Here is a 15,737-nt window from a genome sequence, read left to right on the forward strand (position 1 = left end):
AATATATAGAGAAATCAAATGTACCAAAATTTCAAATGTACCATAAATCCAAATGTGCCCATTGTCAAGTAACCCTTTTGGTACGTTTAGATTCCAAATGTACCAAAAGACCAAATGAACAAAAAATCTCAAATGTACCACAAAATCAAATGTCTCTATTAGATAACCCTTTTGGTACATTTACATTCCAAATGTACCGAGAAATACAAAAAATCAAATCCACTATAAAACTAAATGTGTCCATATTATAGGTAACTAGACGTAGCTATATAATCAAATAAATATTTATTATGTGTTGGATCTTCTAAATAATAAAATCTAACAATTTTTTTTTGTAAATATTGTACTATATTCACACAAAAAGGTAAAAATTATAACAAACAATAAAAAATGCATAGAGATGGATAATAAATGCATAAATATAGGGATAATAGGAAAAGAAAAAAAAATGAAATGCCCAGGAGAAGTTGTGAAAAACTAAAATTCTAAACAAAATTGAACTTATGTGAAAAAGCTGAAATTAATAACTAAAATTTTAGGAAAATGTTTAATCAAATTTTCAAAAGGAATGTATGTTTAGTCTAAAAAATTAAAAAACGAGGCGCCTATATCAAAACGCCCCAAAAAAAAAACCTTATCTTTTTCTTTTCTTCTGCTATTATTCTGATATTTTCAAAGAATGCTATTTACACCTTCTTTCAAATTATCCCAACTTTGAATCGTTAGCCAACCGTTAATTAGTACCTAATCCAAATTAGTCCCCACTAAATCCCTGCAGCTTTATACATTCAGGTGTCTTTCCTCCATGCAGCAAGACATGACAAGAAACTCGTGACTTCCGTTGGGTCACGCAACGAGTACAAAGCCTTGGTCTCCTTTGGAGTGGATGAAACAACAATAGGGAAGCCTCTTCCAATTCTCCTAATAGCCTGTAAAAAAATCCACATCAAGTTAATCATGTTAATTAGCATATAGTTGTTGTCAATAATCACAACTTAAATAATGTATTCAATCTGTAAAGCCTTGTCGGACAGGGAAGGCCGGTTGGCCAGTAAGGATAGCGGGACGACCGGCTGTTCCCACAAGGTCTCTCTATATATATATATGCACCTCAAAAGCATCTTCATCAGTTTCGTCATCTCCAATATAGATTGGGAGGACATCAGTGGAGCTGCCGAACCCTGGTGTGTCAAGCAAATATTGCAAGGCTCGACCTTTGTTCCAGTCAATTTTTGGGCGTATTTCCATAACCTATTCGAAAAACTATCAAAATTTAAAAGGCTTTAATTTTGAAAGAAAACATCGTCAAATTAATCAAACAAAATAAAAATTACAATATCAATATACCTTTTTTCCTCCTGATATGCGAAAGTTTTTGTAATTTTTCATCAGAGTTTCCACCATCCCTTTAAGTGTGTCTACTTCCTGCATTTTTTTATTAACCATGCAAATACAATTAGATATCTAACTCTGTAGAAGCTGTTTGATAATTAAATATATAATCATCTGTATTACGAGATATAATGTGTTAATTAATTAACCTCTTCTTTGACGCATCGGTAGTGAACAGAGATGCAGAATTTATTATCTTCAACCACGGCACCTTTTATACCTTTTGTTTCTTCGTTTAACAGCTTTATTATCTGCATGCAAGTTATATATCGAATAAGAAATGAGCTTCTTTAGGATGTGATTCATGTGAACCAAATAATTAAGGGCTTGCTTGAAAGTGTTTTTAAAATGACTGAAAACGCTTTTAGAGAAAATGTTTATGGGTTTCAAAAGCACTTAAAGTGTTTTTGCAAGAAACACCAGTTTTGTGCTTCTTCCAGGAAGCATTTTAAGTGTTTTTCCAATGATAGCATTTTTATCGATGATTAGTTCCAAAAACATTTTCCTAAAAGCGATTTCAGTCATTTTAAAAGTACTTCCAAACGAACTATTTTCTTACTTTTACTATTTCTACGGAGTTACCTTTGCGATGGTAGGCAGAAACTCGAATGCTGGACGAAAGTTAACATATTCATTTCCCTAAAATATTAACAGAAAATTATATATAATAAAGCAATTAAGTGGAAAAATGTATTGAAATATTAATTTTGACCTACTTTTGCATCAGTGCTTCTAAATTGATGCTTGTGATAGCTGTATTTTGAAGAGCCTGAAGGGGTCGATATATCCATCCCGTGGCTTCCAGCATAGTAGATATTGTCTAATTTCACAAAATCATAAACCTAAAGCCATGCGGAAATAATATTTATATGCACATGCAAGATATATGTAAGAAAAAAAATTAAAGAAATGAATTTTTGACACGAAATATAGGTACGAAAAGTTTACTTTATCTCGACGTCTTCCAGAGATTATTGCAGTCGGGAAACAACAGGCAACTTCATCTACTGCTGAACGCATCTGCAGTTATATCCATTTCCAAATAACAAGTAACTTGTAATACAAGAAACTAAATAAACTTGAATTGAATGTGAATAATATTTAACTCCGCAAATGTACATACAACTAATTAGTAATTAGTAACTGTTATTCAAACTCCAAAATTCATTTTCGGTTCTTTGTTTTGTAGGGGAAATTTCAATTATATGATAGATTACCTTGGCCGTCATAAAAGCTTTATCAGGATCTTGCACGATACGGGAGAGAGTGCCGTCATAATCCAGAAACACAACGATATCTTTTCCCTTCACTGCGCTCATCATCTGTCCAAAAGCATCCAAAGCAGATGGATGCTTTGTCTGCAGCATTGAGCCAGTGTCATATTAAACACAGATCGTATTTAATTAATTAAACTTAAGACAGAATTAGTATATATGAAGTTACCAGCCATGACGTATAAAAATCCACAGTTGGTTCTCCATGATCGTCGTATCTAATTGCTTTGGACAAGGATTCCATTTCCTCTACGTATCCCATTCCGGCCAGCTAGTAGAAACCTAGCTATACACAAAGACTACCAAAAACAATAGAAAACTTAGTGAAATATAGTTCATATTTAACCCATTGATGCTGTCATTTGTCAAACCTATATAGGCACTTAAATACCAACGTCACGCTTAATTAATTCGACATTTAGTATTCAATCTGTCTTAATGAATTTTCCATAATTACCTTTAAGCCATATTTTCACTAGAAAATCCAAATAGATCTCAGAATCACAAATTCATAAAATTTGGTATTGAAGCATAATTTTTTTTTTTGGCAATATTAAAGCATAAATTTGAAGAAAGTTGAGGTTTCACCCTAAAACAAATTGGTAATATGAGAAGTAGTTCAACCTCTTATAAGCTCTTGCATGGTTTGGTCCGTCACCTCACACGCTCTCTCCGCGTGTGACAAATTTTCAAGCCTAACACGAAAACAAAACAAACGGGATGACGTGGAGCACGCGTGACTATTGGGGCTTCACACGTGGGACAACCTTTTATAAGCCCTTGCATGCTTTGGTCCCTCACCTCACAAAATTAACTATGCGACATGTTACGCATGCATACTAATTACTGAGCATATACCATGAAGCTAAAAAAGCCCCAACATTTACTTATGATTTGTTTTCAATGGGAAAGAAAAGAGGATTCTGCACGGATATAGTTAACTAAGGATTCCAGCAGTCATAGATGTATATGATCTTTAATTTCTTTTCCACTCAGATTCTCTTTCACTGACAAATTGTATCTGTTTCCCACAAAACACAAACCAGAAGAAAATTAACAGGATGAACACACAAAGAACATACAAGATATAGATTAAGCAGCTGATTATATATCAAGTTTTGAAACGATCAATCCAAACATACGAGTCTTGATGTATACATGCATACTAGTCTCAACACAAACTCCTTTCGAACTTGTGACCTATCTCAGTACTGAACTAAAAAACGTACACGACGGCGCCAACATGCATACATATATGGAGAACTAAAGCGAGACACATAAGGCAAACTTTGCAGAGAGATATCTAAGACATGGACAAACAAACAAAGAGCATACCTTGAAACAAAGAGCATAGCTTGATCGACTACCTGAATATTGGAGAAACTGTTGAAAATAAAGTTTAATTATGTATGATCGATCCCCAGACAATATTGAAGTTTATTTATTATAGTGTTTTGTTTTTGCAAGTAATGCATAGAAACTTCTTTTGCACGGGGATACTTGGCCTTAAATGACCAAAATATCCTTTGATGCAAGGCATGAACAACTAAAAAAAAACTACGATTCCTAAGAAGGATTCTTGTGGAACAAGGTAAATCTTTTTTTGGACATTTTTGGGTGACTTTCTATATTGTGTCACGCATCAAATTTTGAAAAAAAAGGAACTAAGTGGGATATTTTGTTGAAATTCCTTATGTGTCACATGTTTAGGGATATTCCATTACCAAAAAAGAAAGATCATGTGGGATTCTTATTGATTTCTTCCCCATATGCCAAGAGATACAAGCCAAAATTCTGACCAGATCCCCCTTTTCTTCGATGTGAACTAGATTCTTGGTTTGATGCATGAGAGCCATGATGGGGAATTCGAACATGAATCCAAGTGTAAGAGTGAACGTTATTTCTCTTTTAAATAAATTGTAAAACTTACAAAGTAGTAAGAATTTCCGCACCGGACCATAAATTTTGACTTTAGTTCGTACAAGCTAGAATCAAACTCACTATGTGAGTCGGGAAATTTGAGTTCAATAAGAGAGAGTTGAGTGTAGTACATGATTCTCGCAAGTTAGATTTTTATAGAATCGTGTTATAAGAATCGAACTCAGACGGTTTGAATTCTATATATGGAAATCAAATCAACGTAAACTATTGTGGAAAACCGAGTACAATTACGTAAAAGACTCTAGTGTGCTTTATTTTTGGTTTCTTGACAAAACTCTAGAATGGCTCATGTCATGTAAAACTAAATTAAATAAATAATTTATCAACTAGTTTTTAATCTTGTGATACTTCTTTTTTGAACCGTGGAAGTATATGAAAAGTTTTGACAAAAATAAAAAATGCATTAAAAAATCAAAAAGAAAGAAGAAAAAAAGGAATTAGGCCTTATTTTGCCAACATAAGGGCCCAACTATATGGGCCTTATGGGCATTCAGATGAACACGACGTCGTTTCAACTGAGCGCTTCCCTCCCTGAAACGGTAACTTGCGCTGCGTCTCCGTCTCCCTCTGCATCTCTCTCAATGGACCCTTACACTCCACTGCTGGAGAAAACGCGGGTTCCCCAACCGTCGCTCCAGAAATACGCCGTGATCTCAATCTTCTCGAAGCTCCGATCCGCCCCGAAGTACTTAGACTCCGACTCCGAACCCGGAAGAGAAGCCATTTCTCAATGCCTCCACTCCACCTCCCCCGCCGTCGTCGACCAATCGGTTCGCGAGCTATGCAGCCTCGTAGCGGACTCCAAAATTGATATCTCCCGCGGGTTTCTGGAGCTCCAGTCCGCACTCGAAGGGTCCGCCCCGAAATTTGTCGACCTTTTCGTCAAAGGTTTGGGCTTTTTGGTTCGGTTTGGGTTTCAGAGGAGCAATGGCAAGTGGTCGTTTAGTTCCGCCGCGGAGACTCATCCGTTTGTTAAGGTGCATTGGATTTCAATGGTTTAAGACCGTGTTTGGTTGAAAGAATTAATCTTTCTCAGCTTTCTACTTTGCGGAACGAATTTTGGAATTTAACGGTTTAGTGTAATTTGAATTCAGTTCTGGTTTATTGGGAAAATTGAGGCAACCAAACAGAGTCTTACTGTTTGAATGTTTTGATTGTGCCCATTTTTTGAATTTTATAAGAATGCTGGTAAGTGAGTGATGGAGTTGGAATCTTGATGGTGTGTTTTAATGTTTGACAGATTCTGTCATGCCGATCGGATGCTGAGTCGGAACTTGTGCAGCAGGTTTTGCTGTTTATGGCAAAGAATAAGCAGTTGGGAATGGTGGCAATATGTGACTTCTTAAGACCGTTTTTGAATTATTCGATTTTAAGGATACCTTTCTCAGAGACTTCGGCCTTGTTTGCAAGGCATCTAATATCGTCGACGGCCTCTCTTTGTTGCTCAATTCCTCTTGATGCACTGCCCGTCTTGAAAATGTTGACAGACTGTCTCGTATATGTTCCACTCGGTAATTCAGAAGTAAGTTTACTTGTTAGGCATATTATGGTATGCATTGGTTTCCTCTTGGCTTGATGCTAATTAGGTTAATTATTGAAAATTTGCAGGATTTTAGGAATTTCATATATTTTGCGGAATGTATGGTCGATGCATATACAGTGGTTCTGAGGAATTTGGCTGGAACTGGATTGGTATATTCTTAGCCCTTCTAATCATGTGGTTTCATCATTCTTTTTTGTGTCTTGGTTGATTTTTTTCCTTTCTCTTCTCCTATATAACTAAAGATTAACACATTTGTTCCTGTCCTTGTTGGCAGCTGATCGCTGAGGCTCATGATTGTGGTTTGGAACTGTTTGATAAAATTCTTTTAATTTCTTCAGCTGGCCACATGCACTCTGGTTTGATTGAGCCCGTAGTTGAAATGTCCAAGCACTTAGTGATTACCCAGAAAGATATTGGGTTGCCTTATGTGCCTAAAGTATCATCAGCTATGCTTACGTTATTTATTATCCTCGTTCAGTCAGAGCTTGAGCATGACCAACTATCTACATTGAAACTTCTCCACCTTCTTTTGAAGTGGAAGTATGGAGATGGTATGCTTTAGTTTACTCTTGAAACTTTGATAATATCTACGTTTTGCAGTTTTTTTATAAGTCTTGGTGTATGTAAGAATCTATTAGGAATTGTTAGCCAGCTTATTTTACTATCACTGTCATGTGTTACTCATTGAGCAAGAGCTTATGCTTTTCTTCTTGAATGACTTCATATTGACTAGGATCTAACTTTTATTTTTGTATTTATTTGTTTTGTAATAAGAAAGAAATGTTCATTTTGGTGGTTGTGTTCTCAATTGGATTCCATTTCCCACATTCAATGTTTGAACTTTTTGCTTATATGAATTTTTTTCCTCTTGTAGAATATGTTCACAGAACTGCAAGTCCTCTGAGTGAGGAGCTTTTATTCATATTCCCTGTCATTAGCCTACTGTCATCTACTTCTAAATATGTCAAAGGAGTAGCAACAGATGTGCTTGTCCTGTTACAAAAGCTCTTAGTAACAGTTTTGATAGCACCAAAGCATAAACCAGCAATTGAAGCAGGATATCCATCTCTAAGCACACCTGGATATATTGTTTTTAGAATCTTACAGCGTCTATGGTTCCAGGTGTATTTTCATTTTCTCTCTCATTGTTGGAGTTATTTTCTTAGTTGAAGTAAGGGTGTTGTAATTTTCTTGCAAATCAAAATATCCTTTGATTTTTATCTTGTAGTCTTCGTAGCCCCTTCTTAAAATACGAAAGAAAATATTTTTTGTCCACATCATATGTAGATTGAAATTATTATAAAAGTTACAGAAAACTGCAACTCTTTTCTAGCAAATGATGATGGGTTTTATAAATTTCTACTTTTTGCTTTTCAGGATCCTTCATTGTCGAGTTTCTTCTTAAATTTTGCTTCTAGTGGTAGAACTGATGGCAAAGAGATTCATGATGTGTCAAGATCTTGGCCATCTCAATTACGAGAGTACACTTTATGGATTGTTGACAGACGAAAGTCTTCTCTACCTCTCTCCCAGTCTCAAGAGAGATTCATTACTGGTAAATACTTTGGGACCTCTTCCAACTTTGGTGCATTTGTCTTGATCATTACTTAACATTTGCATCATATTCACTTATTCCCACTATTCATTATTGTAGGAATGCCCTTGTTACTCTGTGCAATTGCTGGGGTTTTAGTGATGCATGAGGTACTTGGGAGTACTGCTTTAGATTCATTTGCTGCCATTGCTACTATGGATCCTAAAGTAGGAGCTCAACTATTGCTGGCTATCCTATTTTACAATAACATATTCACTAGAAAAGATATAAGTCGCTGTGGTATGTTGGTGAGTTTTCATTTCGTATCCTGGATTCCTTGTGTCTTATTAAAATAGGCACACTTACTTTTCTATGTGGCTCTCTTTTTCTCAATTTTTTCATAATTACTTTATTGAACTGTTGCTGCAGCCCAAACTTTTGACAACGCTTCCAGCACCTGCTTCACATTCTATGATGATTCCTGTTGTTGTTCAGACTATCTTGCCAATGCTTCAGAAAGATGCTAAACCGTACGTATTATGTACCATTCTGGAGGATTTTTCTTTTTTATTAATAATTTTAATTTTGTTTGAAATCCTTGATTTGATGTTCAGAACTTTGTATGCGACAGCCATACGTTTACTTTGCCAGACTTGGGAGACCAATGACCGTGCCTTTGGGAGTTTGCAGGTAAGATTTTTCTATTTTATTTCTCATTTTCTATTGCTGATTTGTTCTTATGGTTTTGCATTTCTTCTTCTCAATATTAGGGAGTGTTGCTTCCAAAGTTGCTCACTGAATTAAAGTCCGAGAGAGACATATGCATCAGTATGGCCGCATCAATTCGGGATGTTTGCAGAAAAAATCCTGATAGGGGTGTGGATCTCATCCTGTCTGTTTCGGTATGGTTCTCCGGATGCTGTTTCTTTTTATTTTCTCTATGCATTCAGTTCTAAGGTGTCTTCTCGTTGTCCCTGAATCAACAGGCTTGCATTGAGAACAAAGATCCTATAATTCAAGCTCTTGGTTTTCAAAGTCTTGCCCACCTTTGTGAAGCTGACGTAATTGGTAATTCTGTTGTCTGTTAACATGTTTATTTCAATTTTTGAACTAACAAAAATGACTGATCCTCTTGCCCACCTTTGTGAAGCTGATGTAATTGGTAGTTATATTGTCTGTTAACTAGTTTATATCTGTTCTTGAACTAACAAAAATGACTGATCCCTGCAAAATTTATTTTCTTGGGCAAGACTGATTTAAAAGTTCTCGTGGCAATGAGATTCACATTTTAAAGTTCAGGGACTAGCAAGAGATATTCTAGGGCATTAGTGCAATTTACCTAATTTTAAACTATTTTTCTCTTTCAAATGAATTACTGTAAACTCTAGACAAATCTCTTGTTCAGATTTTTATACAGCCTGGGACGTCATCACAAAGCATGTTCTGGATTACCGTGCAGATTCAGTTCTTGCTCATAGGTAAGCGCACATGTACAGAGTCCTACTTTACAATTTACATTGTGCGTCTGCTTGACAATAGCATAAAGCACCTCCTTGTTGCTAGAACTACCTTTTTTTTCCCTGGAAAGTTTAAGGCTAGATGTTGAGTTCAACTCCTAGAAGGAGTCCCTAGTGTTTTCCAATCTAGATGAAATTGACTTGTAAATACTTAAAGTGTTGGGAGTGGTAATATCACCAATATTAACGACTATCCATTTTTTATCCAACCGTTAAAATTGGTTATTTTTCTTTCAGTTCTGGTTTTTTATTTTTGCAGATACAGGGTTAAAGTTTTGATAGTCTTCAAGAGTCTTTCAATGATCTCTTGAAATGTAAATATACTTATAGCTCTTTAATATCTGCTTGATGGCAGCGTTGGCCTTCTTCTGAGGTGGGGTTCAATGGATGCTGAAGCACATCCTGAAGTCTCAAAGAATGTCTTGCAAATCCTGTGGAGTGTTAGCTTGTCTGCTCACCCTGGTCTGGAGTCACAATGGGAAAAGGCAAGGGTCTCTTCCTTAGAGGCCTTAGCACAATATGAGGTAAGTTTTCTGAATGGATGCAACCTATATATTAACCTTGTCCCAGTTCTGATAACCAGGTTATCATAAATCTTGTGATATCTTTACTTTGTTGGCAACTTATCTAATACCAGCATCTTTTTTATATATTTTATCTTTGGTATATAATCCTTACAGTTTTCTCTTTATGTTATGCAATGTCTTCCCAGATATCATATATTGAACAAAACATTCAAGATTTCAAGAACATGAGCACAGAGTTACTTTTCTCTGAAGCAAATATTACTGTACTCAGGGCTTTGGAAGAACTTCAAGTCAAGGTCATAACTTACGAGCATCTGTAAGCAATACATTTTCTCTAATCCTACACTTGTCCAAGTTTTTTCTCTAATCTGTCACTTCCGTTTAAGTGCTGAGCATATTTTCTTTTATGCTTTAGTACAAGGCGAAGATTAGTCAAGGAGAAAAGAGTTTTAGGAAGTAAGATTGAGAAGCTACTGGATGTGTTTCCACAGGTGATCTTTTCTTCAGGTATAAAGAGATTGGTGTCTTATATGAGTTTTTGTAAAGAGAAGTTGGTGGACACATACAGACAATTGGCACACACGAATCCTAGTTACTTTTTTGGATTGTTCAGTAAAGAGAAGGTCAAACTTACTTTAATCCATTGTCTTTTTGGATAAGTTTTGGATGGAAGGTTGTACTTTAAGAAAATACAACATGATTCCTTGTGTTCATTAAATCCGTGTCCTGAGCAGAGTTATTACCTTATTGTTTGATGGTGATTTATCAAACTTAATTATCTTGATGTGCTCTTGTTATTGAATAGCATATTTCCATCTTTCTCTTGAGTCTGAGCATATGACATTGCATTTTCAGGGAAAAAAAGTAACGCTAGAGAGCTACCTGGTGCAGCCCTGCTATGTCTTTCCTTTACTCCTAAAGATGTAAACACCGTAAGGACATCAAGGGTAAGATAATATCACCCGTATACGACTATCACCCTTATTCTTCTCTTTGCTGTGCTTTAAATCTCCATTATTATTGTGTATATAGGGATTCCGAGATACACATGCTGGATATGAGAAGGCATTGGTGGAACTAGCTTCATCCATTCAGCTTTCAAGAAATATTTTTGTTGCCCTTATTTCACTCCAATCTTGGAAGTCCTTTGTGCGACGTTGGCTGGGGGCGGATATCTTATCCTTTGATAATCAAATCTCCTCTGTTGTCTTGGATAAAACTGCTAAAGCTGCTAGTGACATTCTGAAGGTTCACTGTCTTGTTTTGCTTTATGTGTACAGAATTTACCCTCTGGTTATTTGAGCCTGTGCTGAATTTCCTTCTTTTTTGCTTTATCTAATGTCCAGAGTATGATAAAAGCGGCAGAAGAGGCTATTCCTAGATCTGCTGAAAATATTGCACTGGCTGTTGGTGCACTTTGTGCGGTAAGGTCTCTCATGCTTGAATTTTATGGTTACTATGCCTCTTTACTATGTCTCACATGCTTTGTTCGGCCTTAAGTTTTACCTATGTTTGCTGTTTGTTAGGTCTTGCCTCCATCTGCTCATACTATTAAATCAGCTGCCTCAAAATTTCTGTTGAAGTGGTTGGTCCAGCCTGAACATGAACACCGCAGATGGACTGCTGCGATTTCTCTTGGATTGATCTCAAGTTGCCTACATGTAACTGATCATAAGCAAAAGTTTGAGAATATCACTGGACTTGTCGAGGTTTGTAAGTTCTGTTTGATGCTATTCTTGTTTCTTTCTTCTGTATCTGTTTTTTTTTAATTTGGTGTTGACCTCCTGCCTATGAATCATCTGAGATCAGAAAAATAATTTTTATAGTTACCTTGATAAATAGGCACTGGAATAGTTTTGTGCTATTGTCTGCATGTTTTTTTTACTGTTAGTGCATGATTTTAGGTTATGTGTAGAAGCAGTAGCACCCTTGTTAGAGGAGCTTGTGGGGTTGCCTTGGGGTTTTCTTGCCAAGATCTTCTGACCAGGGTTGATGCTGCTGGTAAATCTGACATGGAAAAGGAAACAGGCAAGATGTCGGAAACAGACTTGCTTGGTATGATAGTTAAGGCATTATCCCTGGTGATAGGTCAGCTCACTCAGTTTCCATCTGATGTTTTGGAAAGTCTGTCTGCATATTTCCCACCTAGCACTTTTGGTATAGATGTGAATACAACTTCTGAACTGTCACATGAGAACTCTGATGACTTCCTCGAAGATATCTGGGGTGTTGCTGGACTTGTTCTTGGTTTGGCGAGTACTGTTGGTACAATGTACAGGACTGGGGCACATGATGCTGTTCTTAAGATAAAGGGCTTAATTGTTTCATGGATTCCACATATGACTACTCTGGTTCAAGGGTCTGGATCTTGCTCTCGGGGTTCTGAGATAGTCTTATCAGTAGGGTCCTGTCTTGCACTTCCAATTATAGTGGAGTTCTGTCAAAGAGTAGAACTGATGGATGATAATGAAGTACATCTTTTAGTGAATGGCTATAAGGAGCTCATTTCTGAATTGGTCTCTGTCAAAAAATATGGGACCTTCTATCAAAGTTTACTGATGTCATCTTGCGTAGGAGCCGGAAACCTTCTAGCCTGTACACTGAACGGAGGGTTGCACTTTATTGAGGTTGAACATGTAAAAGGTCTACTGGAATTGTTCAGAAAATGCTATTCAAATCCTTATCCTCCTTTAGTCCATTTGGGTGGGATGCTTGGACTTGTTAATGCTCTAGGAGCAGGTGCTGGGATCCTGTTTGACATGCAGCCTCCAACCTCAGTGCAGACAGCTTATGACCACAAGGTATTAAATTTTCTATTCTAAGTAAATGTATACCTATTTTGTTGTTTGGTTTTCTGATTCACGTGTATAAATATTTTTTTGGTTGTGCTGGACAGGAATCTTGCTATCTCATGGGTCCTCTACTTTCAAGTCCTACTTGTGAGCAGTATTTGACATCGTTGATGCAGGATTTGTTTCTTGTTGCACAGAATTCTGATGATCGTCAATTGCAACATTATGCTGCATGGGCAGTTTCGTTTCTTCGAAATCATTTGTTTACCAAGGAAGTTGTCAATGTTGACAATAGTAGCAATACTGATGCAGGTGGTTCAAAATCTATTTCCCAAAGTTTTGCAGATGACAGTTCAGTTTTGAAGCTTTCTTCATGGCTGATGCATCTCACTTCTAGCGGGGTATGCTACTTGTTTTGTTATGGTGCACAGGTGTCCTTTTTTCTTTCCCTTTCGGCTGATGAATATGTGAAACAAACCGACATCAGGTATTTGATTGCTGATATAACTATGGGTCTTTTCTGATATATTGAATTATTGTATTCAGACAGGCAATGCCCCTCATGTTTGCACAGTAGTGACTGTGATAAGGTGCCTTTCACAAGCTCCTAGGCTGCCAACCTTGGATTGGGGTGCTATCATCAGACGCTGCATGAGATACGAAGCTCAGGTTGCTAAGTTGTTTCCAACAGACGTATCTCTTGAAAAGGGATCCCTTAGGGAGGAATGTGTAAAGTTCTCATTGGTTCATGCAAATAAGTTTGATCCACTTCTAAGTTTCCTTGATGAGCTGTCTGACTTGTCCAGATTCAGAACACTTGAGTTAAAGCTGCAATCTTGTATTCTTGGTCATCTTGTAGATCTCGTCAAAGTATTCTCAGGTTCAAGGCTTGAGAAAATGTTTGATGATGTCTGTAGCTACTTCTCTTCATTTACTTCATATCAATCATATGACACCAATGAGACAAGCTTATTACGGATTTCATGCTGGAAGGGTATCTATCAGTGTTTAGATGAAGCTTCCCTTGACTCTCTAGAGTACATATCTCACATAGAAAATTGCTTGGAGGTGCTCTTTTCCTTGATGCATGTGACGCAGTTAGCTGCCACAGCAGGAGAGCATTTCGTAGAGGAGTGGTCTGAAGCAGTTAGGTGCTTTGGGAAGGCTCGTAAAAGTTGGTTGTTGAACTTCCTGCAGGTATACTATAACCATATACTTACTAATACACGCTTCTATTGATATGCATTCCTACAGCAACTCTTATTATGTCTTGCTGCTTGGAGAATATGCAAACAAAAATGAGTTGCAACTTGCAACCTTCAGAAAATCCTATGATATTTTTTCTGTTTCTTTTCAAGCTCAGTAGAAGTTTAATCTAGAAAGTTACAACGCGCTATCAATATGTCAGTACGGCTTCATTTATATTAAAAGCCATTAAGATACAAATGTTTTAGTTGAACCTGCTGCCGCTCACATGTTCAAGTCATTTAATTACATGGATCTTACAGGTTACCCAGGAGGACTTGCAGCAAAAAGATGGACAACTTATTCAAGTTCTGAAAAAGCTTCAAACCAAAGCTAAGCTAGTTAGCGTTGGCTCCATCCCATTGACTGAGCTGGGAAGGTTAAAGTCTTTGATATTGAACACTCAATCAAATGGTTAGGATTTTTTTAATCATCTGTTCATTTTTTAAACTGTAATATGGTTAGTTTCTCTACGTAATGGTTAATCAACGTTAAGAAAACGGATATACTGTGAAAGGTGTACTAGAGCAATTTTGATAACCTGACATTGCTTTGAACTTTACATATTTGCAGGTATTTGGGATGTGCTCATTGAAGTTGTAGCAGCTTTGCAACATGCAGATGGAAGTGTCAAAAGACAGTGGCTTGTTGATGCAGTTGAAATCAGCTGTGTATCGACTTACCCTTCCACGGTATGTACTACGCGTTAATTCACTTTGTTGATACTGAGAATTGCATTCATTTCCTTCATTGAAGTTCTTTTTGTTCACTCTCGAGTTTTGTGCACTGCAAGATGGGCTTGCTTGTGCATAACCTTTTGTTCCTTAGCATCTGGTATTGATATGATAGCGATATGAAATTTAAGCATTTGCTCCATCTAAATGGTGGATAATTTTGACCTTAATTCTCCGACAGGCGCTACAGTTTCTTGGATTGCTATCTGGTAGCTGGAGCAAATATATGCCTCTTCTGATTCTGGACCAACATGCCGTGCTGAGCGATTTACCAGTCACCCTATCCTCTCTTCTCTCAGACTCTAGTTGGGGAGGAGTTGTGGAATTCATCGTTCCTTCTCTTTTAGCATCGACAGAACGCATTTACAATTGGACCACACATATCAAGCGGGGTGAGGATGTCCCGCCTGACATGCAACCCATCGACAAAAGTGAGAGTTCCACGGCAGTTTTCCTACTGAGAGTAATGCATAGCACCTGTGTATCTCTGAAGCATTACCTGCCTCTCGAGAAGCAGCTTCAGCTTGCCAATATGGCGGTTGCTTGACATATGAGACCGACATTGTCTGTTAACCGTTGCGGCTGTGCAAGCCAAAATGAGAGTTGTCAGCAATCTGATGTTTCTCTTTCTGGAATCACGTCGGCGTGCCGCTCATTTTCTGTGTATCAAAAGGGGTGGCATGGAAAACTGCCGTTTGCCTATTTATCAGATCCCGCGGTACCCGAAAAGAACAAGACTTGCTACTGAATTTTCAGCAGCCACTCCTGCTTACACCCAATCCCGGGTGGACACGTCAAAACTTGGACACGTGTTCACACGGGATTGGGTATAAGTAGGAGAGGCTGCTGAACACCCGAAAAAAACTCCCTGAAATCGACCAACGGTGATGTGTGGCGACCGAAAGACTAATGCCGTGGAATTGGTCTTAATATATGAAAGCTCTGTGCGCGCAGCATGGATGTTGGTGGTTGCTTTTCAATGCTAAGTAATATTTTTCTCTTTCTCCAAATTATTGCCAAACGATAAAAGTGCGTAATGGTTAGTCTTCTCGTCTCTTTCACCTGAGTTCGAATCTTCTTTTTGACGCAGTGTAAATTGTTAAGAGTAAACTGCCATTTATGATTTATCCCCTCAAACGATGACGTTAGATAGTGTCAATTTTTCTTTAAACTATTTTTTCAGCCAATTTACCCCCTCAGTAATCACACGTGGAGGGAGTTCGTCAAATGCTTGTAAT

At 37.3% G+C, this 15,737-nt stretch overlaps 2 protein-coding genes across 2 annotated transcripts; one reads left to right on the forward strand and one right to left on the reverse strand.

The window, feature by feature from the left end:
* Window positions 1-645: 645 nt before the first annotated feature.
* On the reverse strand, window positions 646-3,183 carry LOC103404566 (probable trehalose-phosphate phosphatase 2). Its single transcript, XM_008343494.4, has 9 exons — window positions 2,836-3,183; window positions 2,610-2,750; window positions 2,341-2,412; window positions 2,109-2,234; window positions 1,975-2,031; window positions 1,542-1,643; window positions 1,348-1,425; window positions 1,111-1,251; window positions 646-929 (listed from the first exon to the last, which is right to left on the reverse strand). Exons 1-9 carry the CDS (start codon window positions 2,926-2,928, stop codon window positions 789-791), a joined length of 951 nt encoding a protein of 316 aa, XP_008341716.1. The 5' UTR covers window positions 2,929-3,183; the 3' UTR covers window positions 646-788.
* Window positions 3,184-5,080: 1,897 nt separating this feature from the next.
* LOC103404304 (protein RST1-like) lies at window positions 5,081-15,565 on the forward strand. Its single transcript, XM_008343201.4, has 25 exons — window positions 5,081-5,584; window positions 5,848-6,129; window positions 6,216-6,299; window positions 6,425-6,701; window positions 7,025-7,272; window positions 7,528-7,705; window positions 7,805-7,992; window positions 8,114-8,214; window positions 8,299-8,374; window positions 8,455-8,586; window positions 8,671-8,752; window positions 9,090-9,162; window positions 9,557-9,725; window positions 9,914-10,044; window positions 10,144-10,235; window positions 10,584-10,675; window positions 10,761-10,976; window positions 11,075-11,152; window positions 11,255-11,437; window positions 11,633-12,529; window positions 12,625-12,921; window positions 13,067-13,717; window positions 14,029-14,179; window positions 14,339-14,457; window positions 14,681-15,565. Exons 1-25 carry the CDS (start codon window positions 5,081-5,083, stop codon window positions 15,044-15,046), a joined length of 5,667 nt encoding a protein of 1,888 aa, XP_008341423.2. The 3' UTR covers window positions 15,047-15,565.
* The last annotated feature ends 172 nt before the right edge of the window (window positions 15,566-15,737 follow it).

This window comes from Malus domestica, chromosome 17 (assembly GCF_042453785.1).
Source record: "Malus domestica chromosome 17, GDT2T_hap1".
In the NCBI taxonomy this organism is placed as follows: domain Eukaryota; kingdom Viridiplantae; phylum Streptophyta; class Magnoliopsida; order Rosales; family Rosaceae; genus Malus; species Malus domestica.